Below are 12,608 nucleotides of genomic sequence, written 5' to 3'. Positions count from 1 at the left end.
GAGAGCTTCTACCGAGGCTGAATCTACAGTTAGGCACAGGTCGGGCACGACGACTGGCGGCTACGGTACAGGGTTCATTCCTTTGCTAGCAAAGAAAGGAAGTGCTTGTAGTGCAGAGTAGACTTTAAAATCAAATTATAAGCCCTTCGTGGAGTCCCGAACCGGCGAGACTTCTCCTTCCAGTCCCTAAAACCGATTTCAGCGAAGAACCGTTCGACTGGCCGTCTGGATACTATGAAATAGTCTCATAAGTATAGAACATATGGGCCATAGGCGAGCGGCTGCGCTTTCTGCGGTGGCGATTATAGCGGCCTATTACCCCAGCTAGGACAAAGAAGGTCTCGTGAAACAGTAGAGGCTCTATGAGGTAAAAGCTGTTCGATGGTCGCCATTTATAGCGTTTTCTAGATGGGCGTATTGCCAAAAGCGGGCGGAAATGAGGTGGAATTAAACAACGATAGAAGGAAAACTAATTATTAAATTCGTCTCAGCGTATTCGCGGTGCTCCGATACGTATAAAAAACCAGACGCTAGCGTAACACCAAATGCTGGATTGGTGGAAAGTTAATAATTGCTTCCTCAGAAACGCTGTTATAGGTCGTAGTCGTCAATATATAATCATGCTACGGACCACCACGGCTTCAGGCATTACATTTTTATAACATAGTATTAGGGTAGAAAATTTATTTAAAGATAGTGTCAGCGTAGTAGGCATGATAACGTAAAATAAACTTCAATGGACCGCCATAATTCTAGAAGCCCGAAGTTTTATTTGTATAAGGACTGAAAGAAACGGTTTTCAATCCGCACAGCTGAAAGGTATCATCGATTTTTTTTAAATTTAAGTACCTTCGAAAACGAATTATACGTATATATCCTATTATTTGAAATAGAAATAAAAACTATTGCATATAGATAACAATGTATATGCACTTTATTTACTAATAAATAATTTCTGGCTTTTAAGAAAACGAATAGGTAGGACGCAGCCTGGTACACTGCCATCACAACGCAGTAGGAAGGCATGATTTTTATCTAGGTAAAGTGATATGATACGTAAGCAGATAAAGCGACGAACGATCTACTCGGAGTGTATAGACGTAGAGCATAACTAGTAATCATATTCTTCCATTCCATTAAACAGACGAATGTTTCCGACCGTGCGGGTCTCCTTTACCGGTCTGCATCCACAACAGCGATACGCCGTTCTTATGGACATTGTTCCCTGCGACAACAAACGATATCGCTACGCCTATCATCGTTCGTGCTGGCTCGTAGCAGGAAAAGCCGATCCGGCGTGCGCAAACGTCCTCTACCAACATCCTGATTCGCCTTATCACGGAGACCAATTGCGAAAACAGGTCGGCTATGCGAACTAAACGATACAGATGGATGCTCACAATTATTTGCGCTACTCATAAACACTATTAAGCACCATAATAATAACAGACATACTAAGATTGTTAATAGTTTAGCTACAATCATACCTCTCTGCAATAATATCTGCTTGCGTTTACTATAGACAGGAATGTGATAACATTTTGTTTATCTATTCCGGCATGTTTGTGTGTACTGAAACGATCGTAGGTCGTGTCGTTTGAAAAGGTGAAATTAACAAACAACGAGATGGACAAACAGGGCCATATTGTTTTGAACTCCATGCATAAGTATCAGCCGAGAATACACCTGGTCAAGCTGCGGCCCGACTACTGTTACGCATCGAACCCACCCACGTTTAACAGCCTCGACAAGGAAGAATACAAGATGTTTGTCTTTCCAGAGACAACGTTCACCGCCGTCACTGCCTATCAAAACCAACTAGTCAGTCAATGATTATTAGACAAAAAGCGAAACTTATACTAATTGTTTTCCGAATAGAGAATTAGGCGTTCCTAGAGAGATGTAGTATTTCTAAGTATCTTTTCATAGTGCTCCATTCGAAATTTTAGGTACATACGAGTATAATCATATATAGTATGTCTCTGTATACTGTGGGATTTACAGATAACTAAATTAAAAATTGACTCGAACCCATTCGCCAAAGGTTTCCGGGATTCCTCTCGGCTAACCGATCTGGAGGGCGAGTCCGTTGAAACTCTTTTACGCGAACACGCACTGAAACATCTGAACACGCCTTTCGCCAGGGCGGTCATTAATGGAGAACTCCCGCCACCTACGCCCGAGCAACAACTGCTTGCTACAACCTCAGGTAAAACTATTTGAATACCATAAGGATTCTTCGACAGGACTCGAAGTTGCAATGTCGAAGTCAGTAGATGGTTCTTTCGGACGCTCTTGCTCTATGTTGTTGGACAAATAGGTATTGCGAAGGAACTGCCGGCCCTCCTTAGTCAATGAAGAATTCATCCACGCAGATACATTGCAAGACAGTGTTGATTTGGCGTATAATAGCAGAAAGGTTTTTGCTTTTGAAGTTCGAAAGGAAGTTGTTTTGGTTTCGCTCCTAAGCCTTAGATAATTGATTTATTCATGAAAAGGGAAAGCTTTGTACGAGACTATATCAGTCACATCTGGTCATTTGTGGTGTCCATTTACAGCTTTGGGTCGGATGCCCACCTCCTCGGAGATACTGCTTCTTCAGGCCGCCGCAGCCAATTCACCCTGGGCCAAGTTAGCCGCCGCTGCTACCGTAGGCCAGACCATTGGACAACAGCTACAGGCTCAAGCAGGCGCTGTAGCTGAACTTCACGCTCTTATGCAGCAACAGCAACAACAAAGTCAGAATCGCCAAATGCTCGGAGGACCTGCTGGCGGATTGCCTGCAGCTCTTTTAGCAGCTCAACAGATGCAGTTCCTGCAGGCGTCGACAGCCGCTTCAGGAGTGGTTTCGCCCCGAATGTTTACACCATCACCTCCTGTAATGCCGAAATTCGTTCCGGGAAGTGTCGGAAACATGTTTCTTCCGCGCCCACCGCCAGGACTATTCGTAGGCCACTCACCACCACCACCACCGGCCTCTTTGTCGCCCCGTAGGACATCACCAAACGAACGTGAAAACACTCGAAGTACAAGCAATAGCAGTCCGCCCATTGATCCTGCGTCGTAGTTCTGACTCGACACTAACTAGGTTTAATGGTTCGCTATTTGGATTAAAGTACATCGCATCTATAGGTCATAATGGATAACTTAATAGAATTAAACCGAGCAGAGGAGGCTAAGAAAAAAACATATGATTTCGTGGATGACCAACGCCACGCTGGTAATCTTCCTAAAATCAGTATGAAACCGTTTCAAATAGATAAATAAAGGCGAGATGAAGAAGCGATGCACGGAACGAAACGAATACCACTACTAGCCTATTACATTTTTTTTTTGCATAGCGCTCTTATTTATTACTCAAAATGTTCACGCTGATTGAACCTTGACGCGAAACACGCGCCTGTTACAAGTGCAGCCAATCGGGTACAGACGTCGCAAAAGGCAAGCACCTCGGCATCACAAACGAAGGCCGATTTGTTTGATACACCGGTGCCTATCGATGCAATATTATATATAGATCTAACTGATCTGTTCTGATAGTTCGTCCCAACGATACTATTAGACACATAGACGTTTTACGTGTCGTGGTTACAGCCTTGGTTATCGTTTCTGATGGTGCATTTGTGAAAGGCATAATCAGAGCAAGGGCAGTGGACCTCACAAGTTTCTAATATAAGTATACGACGTTTCTGAGGGACGAATTTGATTGATCAGAGGATACCTTGTCGAATAGAAAGATTAGGCTATATTTTCAACTCGACAGTTTTTGTCTGCAGCTTCACACGTCGGGTTGTTCATACACGTTAGTAACATTAACAATCTACGAATAATGAAAAATGTAGACTGTTTATTAAGAGGATTCTATACAAATGCAAGGGTTGGGCACGGCGGCAACAACCATAAACGAGATAATTCCTCAACGTATAAACTTATCACCATGTACTGTCAGAGGCACCTTCCTCTATAATCTATCATTACTATGTGAAAGTATACAACGAACTAGGAGTCTTCAGGCCCGTTTCTTCCAGGGACCATAAAATATTTGTATCATAGGACAATTACGAGCCGATGACCTCTTATTCAGTCGGTGTCCTTATTCAAAGCCCACCTATATCCACTACGAAACATCGAATAGAAATGCATGTACCATTGATGCTGACAGTCACACTCGTCTTAGCCTGATACTGCATTTGACCAGAATGAAAGCTGTACAATATATCGTAACAAAAAAAAAATAGAGGAAGCCGTACAGTGGGGCTACATTTTGGAGTGGCCAAAATGTGTGGTTAGCCATTCCGTACGCCTTGCATAGACGCTACGAGTCTGATATGCGAGATGTGCAGCGCGACCCCCATCACGACAATAATAAACAAATGCCTGATGATCGATGTACATACACTCTGTGCAATAGTACAGGTAATTACACTCATACTTCAACGCTATGTAATAGAATTCTGAGCAAAGATGAACGGCCACCACGTGTGTGTGGTGAAACGCAACAGAAAATTCAAAAATTGGGAAAGAATGCTTTTATTGAGACAACGTGAGGATTCTGGACAGGTAGAGTCAGTTACGGTTCGTCAATGATTTACTATGGGGTTAGTAGTGTTACTTCGCAAAGCAGAATTAAAGACGTCCAAACTTGAAGATCTATATTTATTAGAAGCTCTATTGCACTTTACCTAATTCCTAAAGGCGGACAAATCTGACTGTATGCAGTAAAAAAAACTACTACTTTAAAAGGAAATCCAATTGTCTGATTGCAAAGTTACGATTTATGGATACGAAGCACACATTATATTCCGTGTACTATTTTGTATATCTGCGGCGGGGGGGGGGGGGGGGTCGTGTCTATCAGTACGTATAATGTATTCCTATATATTGTATATAGCAGCAAATGTGCATTTGGCCACATTCGATGTGCTCCGTGTAGATACACACCTATATACATACACATTACCGACGAAAAATCGCCACTAAATATACCCTGGATCATTTTGATAACAGAAATAAAATAACAAAAAAGAATATCATATTATATACTAATTATGTTTGACTGCACTGTTGTTTTGTGGATAAATAGCCAGTAGAAGAAGTAGCCGGACATCTTTGATGATGTCTTGAGTGAGCTCTGCGGCAATCGACGAACGTGAAGGACACGGCAAACCACTTCATACCTACGATCTATAATGTTAGGATCTCAATTTTTATAACAGTTAGCGTAAAACGATTCGTAATTATTTTCCTCAGTCGGTTCGATTTAGTGGTAAACGACGATAGAATAAAATGTAATTTTTTTTGTCGCCTTTAAATGACAGGTATGATTCGTTGAGCTTTTACTCAGTTCTGAGAATCGGAACGAGGATTTAATTGTAAATAAGCTTCTTTCCCTCGGGACGTCCATGTTTGTTTCACGTAAACTATAAACTTGCTAGCAACACCCATATACTCAGATTCATAATGAACAACATTATGTGTTTGTGCTCTGGATATATAGACATGGGGCTGTGTATATATACATACACTATTATTACTCTATACAGACAAGCTAATATAATCCCTCACACAGCAGCTGTTACAAATAAACAGAACTTGCAGTGGAAATCGTAAAATAAAAAACACTTTCTAGTACACCGATTGAAATACTTACATGCTTTATCTGTGTCATTTCGATCTGCGGCATGAAACTATGGTACAATTGATTTAGCTTGCCATTCCAGCGCAGTCTTAGAGTTCTAGTACTGTTGAAGATCATTGATCACTTTTTGGCAACTGCTGAGCTGTTCGCGCTGAAATAAACAGTAGAACTATTAGAGACATTTCTTCCATGTGTCTGTCGTGGATGTGGAAGATCTATGTATAATAGAGTATTAGGGAAAGCACCGTCCATGCGTGCGCTCGACTGTATCAGAAGCATCCTCACCATAATGCGTGCTTCTTGCTGTAATCTCTCTATTTCCATGTTCTTCATTTCCATCTGGGCCCGCAGAAGAGCAGCTTGCTTATCCAGTGAGCACCTCTCTCGCCTGGGCCGAAAAATCAATTAGAAGTTTCTTAACTTCGTTTCGTTAACTTCAAAGATCCGAAGTCGATGCTTCGTAATTGCATCAACGATCGTATCCTGTTCTTTACAGACTAACTGCTTTACGCGACGAAGAAAAAGATCATATCCGTGATTGTTTCCGTAGCCAGTTAAATACGACTGGGTTCCTAATATGTAAATAAGGCAACGTATACACTATTTCACGCCTCACCGTAAACGTGGCTGAATATTATTTCCCTTATATATCTATGTTTCGTGACGTCGTAAATACTGGTGACCCTAATGAGTGGCGCCGGTTTTTCTATGAGCTATCTGCTTTTAACTATTAGGCTTGGCCGTTAGCCACACTAAGTTTACTCCGTGCGACCGCGCTATAAAGAAACATGACTTGATCTTGTCGGCTAAACTGTTTCCGCGGGATTGACTTCTGTAATTATTTGGTTTTCGTATTAATAAACTCATATCTAGTCTAGGCACCACGCTTCATCAGGTGCGAACGGTAATTCCACAAGGACAAACTTCAAAAAGCTTACTCAAACCGAAGTCACGCTCAATTTGTAGCACTACCGCTACTGGCTTCAACTATGGGCCATTTATTGACAGGACGGCCGACGAATTTGCCTGTATATTTTCAGTAGTCTAGTTCATCAGTAAATACTTTTTGGTGATGTTCATGTTGCACATATACGTTCAAACCGCAAGTTATCTAACCTCAAGGTATCTTCAGTAGCCTCCTCGAGTTCTCGTTTGCCGGTTATCAGTTGATCCTTTTCAAACGTTAGGTCCTCAATCTGCGTCTAAGAGCGAAATAAAATGATAAAAGAATACGCCTGGGTTAGCGACTAAGTACAGTTACGTACGATAATCCAAGATGGTAAGCCCGCATTAACCTGATACGAAGTGGTAGGTGCTTTTCAAAACAGAGAACGATGCCATACGTACTTTGTATTCTGTAAGCATATCCAGTTGCGACTGGACAATCTCACGAAGTTCGCTGTTCGCTGAGCGAATTTCCCCCATACGCGACATTGTAGACTGAATTGTACGTTCCAAGTTACTTACGCTCTGTTCCAACTATAAGGAGGGAGACCATAATATATGACGGAAATTTAATCAAGCAATCGACGACTGAAAATGCGCTCTGATTTTTATCATTGTTATTATCATTACTAGTAGTAGCACTATTACTAGCACACGATAGGGGGCGCGTATGGTTTTCATCGTCTGATAGCTACGCAAGCATGTAGACGGTCGTGAAGAAGGCGCCTTCTTCTCCTATCGCCCTAGAGGTAGAACGAAGTGGCCTAGGCCGAATGCCCTGTTTTACCTTGTGATTTCGTGTTTTCTCTGTTAGCAACTCTTTGGCAAGCGCTTCAGTCGAACGCGAATTATTCTTACTGAAATCATCAAAGCGCCTTTTTAGTACTGTGACCACCTCCGCATATGTGGTAAGCGCCAGTCGAAGGTCATCCACTACGTTCGAAGAGGATCGGGTAGGCATCTGCGTAGACGGATTAACGTAACGAATATATGTTGAGTATAGTATCAAACTGACTTTTCTCCGTTTTATCCATTGCTATAAGCTGCTGACGGTCAGGCCATTATAACGGTCCAGGGTAAACTCATCTTGCAATGGTGGTTAATATAAATTGTGAAAAATTTGTTTTTGTCATAATAACTCTATTATATGTGTACGTTATATTTTATCCATATAAACAGTCATGAGAGTCAAGCTAATTATACGACTATAGGTTTCTGCGTAGATGATTGGTTTTCAACGAAAAATCACAATGTGAAGACACACCAATCTGTAGCCCTCCAAGGCATCGCCATGTAGCACCTCAGTTTGACTCAGCCTAGAAATCATCGCTGGTTTCATTGGCGATACGATCGCTGCCGGTTTTTGACCATGGCGACCGCTCAAACACGATGAAGGAGATCCAACCGTATTTGCTGACAGGCTACTTGACGAAGCTTCTAGCCACGGGGAACGCGTGCACAAGTTACGCGCGTCTAATGGTAGTGTATCCGGTCCATCCAAAGGCTCAACTCGATACGACAGAGTTATCCGACAGGCACCAGCTGGCAGTTCTTGGAGAGCCTACATATTTCCGATTTACAAAAACAATAACGTTAAAATGAACATGATGTAGACGCCGATTGATTACGGACACGCATCACATCTACTGTAAAATTCATATGCAAATGTCGTTGATGGGACGAGATGAATGATGTTCATTGTTGTGGTGGACACATATATATATATAAATGTATGTATGTATGGCCTAGAACGACGTTACCTTGTCGAGCGCGACGACCGTTTGATCGTCGACTAGGTAAACAAAGCTCATCAGCTCCGACTCCACGCATTTCACTATTTGCTGCCCACTTTCCATTGAGGTACTGATGAGCGTCGACAGATCCATCAGTACGGGTTTAACTGGTTCCTCAAAGTTGCTTGGGGTAAGCAAACTCACGCTGAGCTGAACCGATGGGCTTCGTGGGTGGTCTTCTTCCAGCTCCGATGTCAGAGGTAGAGACTCCTCGGAGACATTCTTCTCCACGGTGTACGAAGCGTTCAACGCCATTTCAGGCGCAATGGGACTTGTTTCGAAAGTTGTTGAAACCACTGTCAAAGGCTCGGTTGTGGGAATTTCCAAGCCAAATGTGAACTTTTTACTCTTCATAGGCTGTATTCGTTCTTTGTTGACGATATCATAAGTGATATCCTGAATTAAACTGTTATCAGGAGAAATCGAATCGGCGGTAGTGTCTAAGGAGTCAGCTGGCGTTCTAGCCCTTTGAAACTGTATCGGAGACATACTGTGTTCACGAAACATCTTTGAGGGCCGCTCAATTTTTCCACATGAGTTTTCACGTTGATCCATGCATTTCGGCTTAGCAATTTGTTTTCGAAAAGTTTGCGGAAAAGAGTTTTTTTCTCGGTGTAGAAGTTTTGAAGGTGGTTTGTCAAGAGACGTTTTGGCACCGGATGCTTGCTCCTCTGCTTGTTTAGTCGCTTCATCTAGACGAGTAAACTCGTTCATAGGATCTAGAGATGGTTCCAATCTCGCAATGTGGATGTCTATAGACGGCTCTGATGATCCGGACGGCCGCTGTTCGATTGGTTTTATACTTTCACATGATTTTGCTGTTATCTGGTGTTCGATATTGCTCCCTTTGGCTTGCTCACGGGCATCTGCTGTATCCTGGTAGAGACTCTTATTATTGTCAGAATTTTCGTGAAGTCCCAAAGTAAGAAATTCCTTGACAGATGCTCTTACACCACTTTGTTTTTCCTTCTGTCTATCGTCCTCTAAACGCATTGCGATTTCATTTATCGTGGTCACAGACGCTGTACTAGTATCTGTATGTGGAACTAGATTCATAGATAATTTTTGACAACCTAATAGGCTCGCTTGATCACATGTGTCGGCGCAAGCCTTCTGTCCAACATTGTTTAGATCACTGCTCTGTCCTAAGTTACATGGCAAACCACTTTCAGGTTCTTTATCTGCCCTAACCATTTCACCGTATTCCTTTTGGAGTAGACTCGCAGTATCTTCTAGAACTTTGTATGTCGTATCCGAGGAGAAAATTTCATTAATTGCCGGGTTTGTCAATTCGTTGTTCGGTGTGGAAATCTCTTGCCCATCAAGAATCCTTTGGTTGCTTTTATCCGGGTTTAGAGTGGATACATTGTTAGTGTCGATAGCTTTGAAATTAATTATTTCAGCGTTATTACAACAATGAGTCACAGAGCTGTTGATCGTCTCAACAATGCCCATTTGATCGTGCTCGTTGGCATTATTGGCCAGTGACTCGAGATACGATGAGTCAGCCTGCAAACCTTCCGGCGAAATTCCAGCGTACTCTAGAAAACCAGTAACATCTGTCGAGCTCACAGGAACGTTACTCATCGCTATAGGGGCTACTATCGCACCACTGCCTGTATCAGCAGCGTTTCTTGTAACAATATCGTTATCTATGGTATCGTTTGGACTAATGATATCGTTACTGATACTACCCAAATCAATCATCGATGGTTCCTTCGTTCGGATTGCGTTTTCATTATTGTTTGACTCTACTGTTATTTGCTGGAGCTTCAAAGGATATTCATCGCTTTCACTATATTCAACAGTCTGCAGCTGCTCCTTAGAAATGGAGTTCGAACCGTCAAGGGATGGCGGCCGCTCTATTTCTATCGGAAACGGCGTACTTTGTTTTAGAGCTATGTAACTGACTGACTTTGATTCATCGACCGTTGTTAGATCTATAGGGACAGTGTCTGCTAAGATAGCGTTCTCCATTAGATTATTCGATGTCGGGTTGATAAGTGGCAATTGTAAGGGCATTTGAGTCACAGATGTTTGAAATGCCCCAAGGAGCAGATCGTCGTCACAACACGCCTCCTTTGGAGCTTCGTTTGCTTCGCTCCGAATTTTAGCTTGTTCATTGACGTTATTACGGGTCTCTCTCATCATCGAACTGGTAGGACTGGCTCTATCATCCTGGTCACTCTTATCACGACCTTTCGTACGATTTTTTCCGCGACGATTGCCTCTTTTGTTTTTTTTTTGCTTCTCTGGAAGGTCGCTAAGGCAGAGTGCACGTTGATCATTACAATCAATAAATAGCTTTTCCGCATCATCAATCGTAGTTTTGAAAGCTTCACTGGTCACTGTCACTGCTGTTGGCGGTGCCTCTGGTTTGTGGTCTTCCACGATCTCTACAGCATTAGATGACATCACCGTTTGGCTAATTGAGGCGACCTGCTCTCCGTTTTCATCGGAAATTGTTACAACGCGACTCGCTTGCTCTGGGATGTCCAGAGCGACTACAACACCAGGCGACTGAGAAGTGAGTGCCGCCATTGAACGCGCTGCAGGCATCTTTCTATTGGCGTGTTCGCATATTAACTTAGCCTCTACAGCAATGGCCGTTTCGGCTGCTTCGAGCTGCTTTTGGCCCTTTCCCGCCAGTGACTTTTCTTCGACAGTTTGTGTTCTTACTTGGACAGATGATCCCTTTGGACCTGCTGTATTTTTGCATTTTTTTTCACCCTCGCTTGTTAATATGCCGTTAGCACCATCAGCGAACAGACTTGGTACTACAACGGCGCATTGCTTCCTCACGCCGTCTTTGCCAACATCAACCACGTTGGCGTTATTGTACACCTCGGCGTTTAACGATATCTGGGTGCTATGTTTCACCTGACGAGGTAATCCAGCTTCATTTTCACGGATCTGGCCAGCTAACGTCTTAGCGCTTATTGTGTTGTCGTCGTTCGGCTGAGCCACGTGTATCTCTTCTTCTGGAAGCACATCCGCCTCGAATAGGCTAGAGAGATCTTCAGACTTCTTTAGAGTTGGTTCATGTTCAGCAAATATATGATCGGAGAGCTGTTCGCCCGCACATGAATACATGGAACCATCCATCAGATTTAAGGTCCTTATAGAAGCCGCTCGCCTGAGAAGGGCTCCGGAAGATGGCGGTGCGTCAGATAGTGAGCTGATGTTACGCCCGTCCAGCGAGTCCAACGAATACTGCGAGCCCAGAGAAGAATCAGCGGTTTCTGAGAGTGACTGCGATGAGGGCAATTGCGAAAAACCTCCTTGCTGGGGCGGCGGAGGAGCAGGTGCTTCCTGACCGCCGCCCAGCTTGAACAGCTTGCTTAACCTGCAACCAGCCCGCAATATCTTGTCTAAACCTTTCATTGAAAAGTCTCCTGAACGTAGGGAAGAGAACACATTCATATATATATATATATATAATAAGCATGTTATATGTATAAGCTATCTATTTGATTTCTACCTAGAATCATACGTCCAACTCCTTTCACAGCACTTTCACTGATAGATACAAAGAATGTTATATTATTTCTTCGATAGAAGCGCAGGCGGACAAATCAACGGAACTCTTAAAATTGTCTGTTTACGTAAATGGTCGTGTAGCGCTATGTCGTTATGTCATACTGCGGACACATAGTTAACAACGCACCACATTTAAGGCCCAATACTAGACACTATAGCTTCCATTACGTTAATGCCACTGTTTACTCGTTGACGTATACCGACCGCTCGAGACGAGATTGACTTCAGCAGATCTCTGTACACTGTAGTATCACCAAATCGATCAGCGGTTTGTTACTTTGTTTTTGCAATATAGTTATTATTGGTAGTTCTATTTGTCGATTGGCAGCCATCAACCAAAGAACGTCTAAGACCTGCATGAACAACAGGCGACTGCTCATGTATCATCGGTACCGCATCTAGTCAGATGCGTCTATGCATCGATGGCATAGCCTAAAACGGATAATTGTTATTGATCAACAACAGCACCAATAATAATAATTGTAATGCAATCGACGAATGCTCTTTCTGCGTTTCATTCTATGTGTGGGTGGGTGATCGGATCAGACGGCTGCGTACCTCTTCAGCTTGCCGGTCGGTGTTCGGTCGTGGCTTCAGACCTTCCGGGCCCAGCGAGAGCGCGACGTCAACGGTGGTAGTAGTCTGCACTATCGCGCGCTAAACACTGGCCGCCGGATGACTGGAGAAACGAG

The 12,608-nt window shown here is 43.2% G+C and overlaps 2 protein-coding genes across 2 annotated transcripts in view; one reads left to right on the top strand and one right to left on the bottom strand.

The window, feature by feature from the left end:
• LOC111266876 (uncharacterized) overlaps positions 1-5,631 on the top strand; it is a 25,155-nt gene extending 19,524 nt beyond the window's left edge. Inside the window, exons 3-6 of the mRNA XM_022844718.2 lie at positions 1,145-1,361; positions 1,588-1,821; positions 2,005-2,209; positions 2,559-5,631. Of these exons, the coding sequence (XP_022700453.1) occupies positions 1,145-1,361; positions 1,588-1,821; positions 2,005-2,209; positions 2,559-3,067 (1,165 nt within the window). The 3' untranslated portion in view covers positions 3,068-5,631. The remainder of the gene's footprint in view (positions 1-1,144; positions 1,362-1,587; positions 1,822-2,004; positions 2,210-2,558) is intronic.
• Positions 1,235-12,608, bottom strand: LOC111266871 (uncharacterized). Its single transcript, XM_086971100.1, has 9 exons — positions 12,475-12,608; positions 8,344-11,722; positions 7,848-8,144; positions 7,371-7,544; positions 6,986-7,117; positions 6,755-6,840; positions 5,924-6,026; positions 5,651-5,789; positions 1,235-1,375 (listed from the first exon to the last, which is right to left on the bottom strand). Exons 2-8 carry the CDS (start codon positions 11,479-11,481, stop codon positions 5,736-5,738), a joined length of 3,984 nt encoding a protein of 1,327 aa, XP_086827226.1. The 5' UTR covers positions 11,482-11,722; positions 12,475-12,608; the 3' UTR covers positions 1,235-1,375; positions 5,651-5,735.

Source organism: Varroa jacobsoni, unplaced genomic scaffold (assembly GCF_002532875.2).
Source record: "Varroa jacobsoni isolate VJ856 unplaced genomic scaffold, vjacob_1.0 scaffold_1123, whole genome shotgun sequence".
Lineage (NCBI taxonomy): Eukaryota > Metazoa > Arthropoda > Arachnida > Mesostigmata > Varroidae > Varroa > Varroa jacobsoni.
This window is presented reverse-complemented; position numbering and strand designations above follow the sequence as displayed.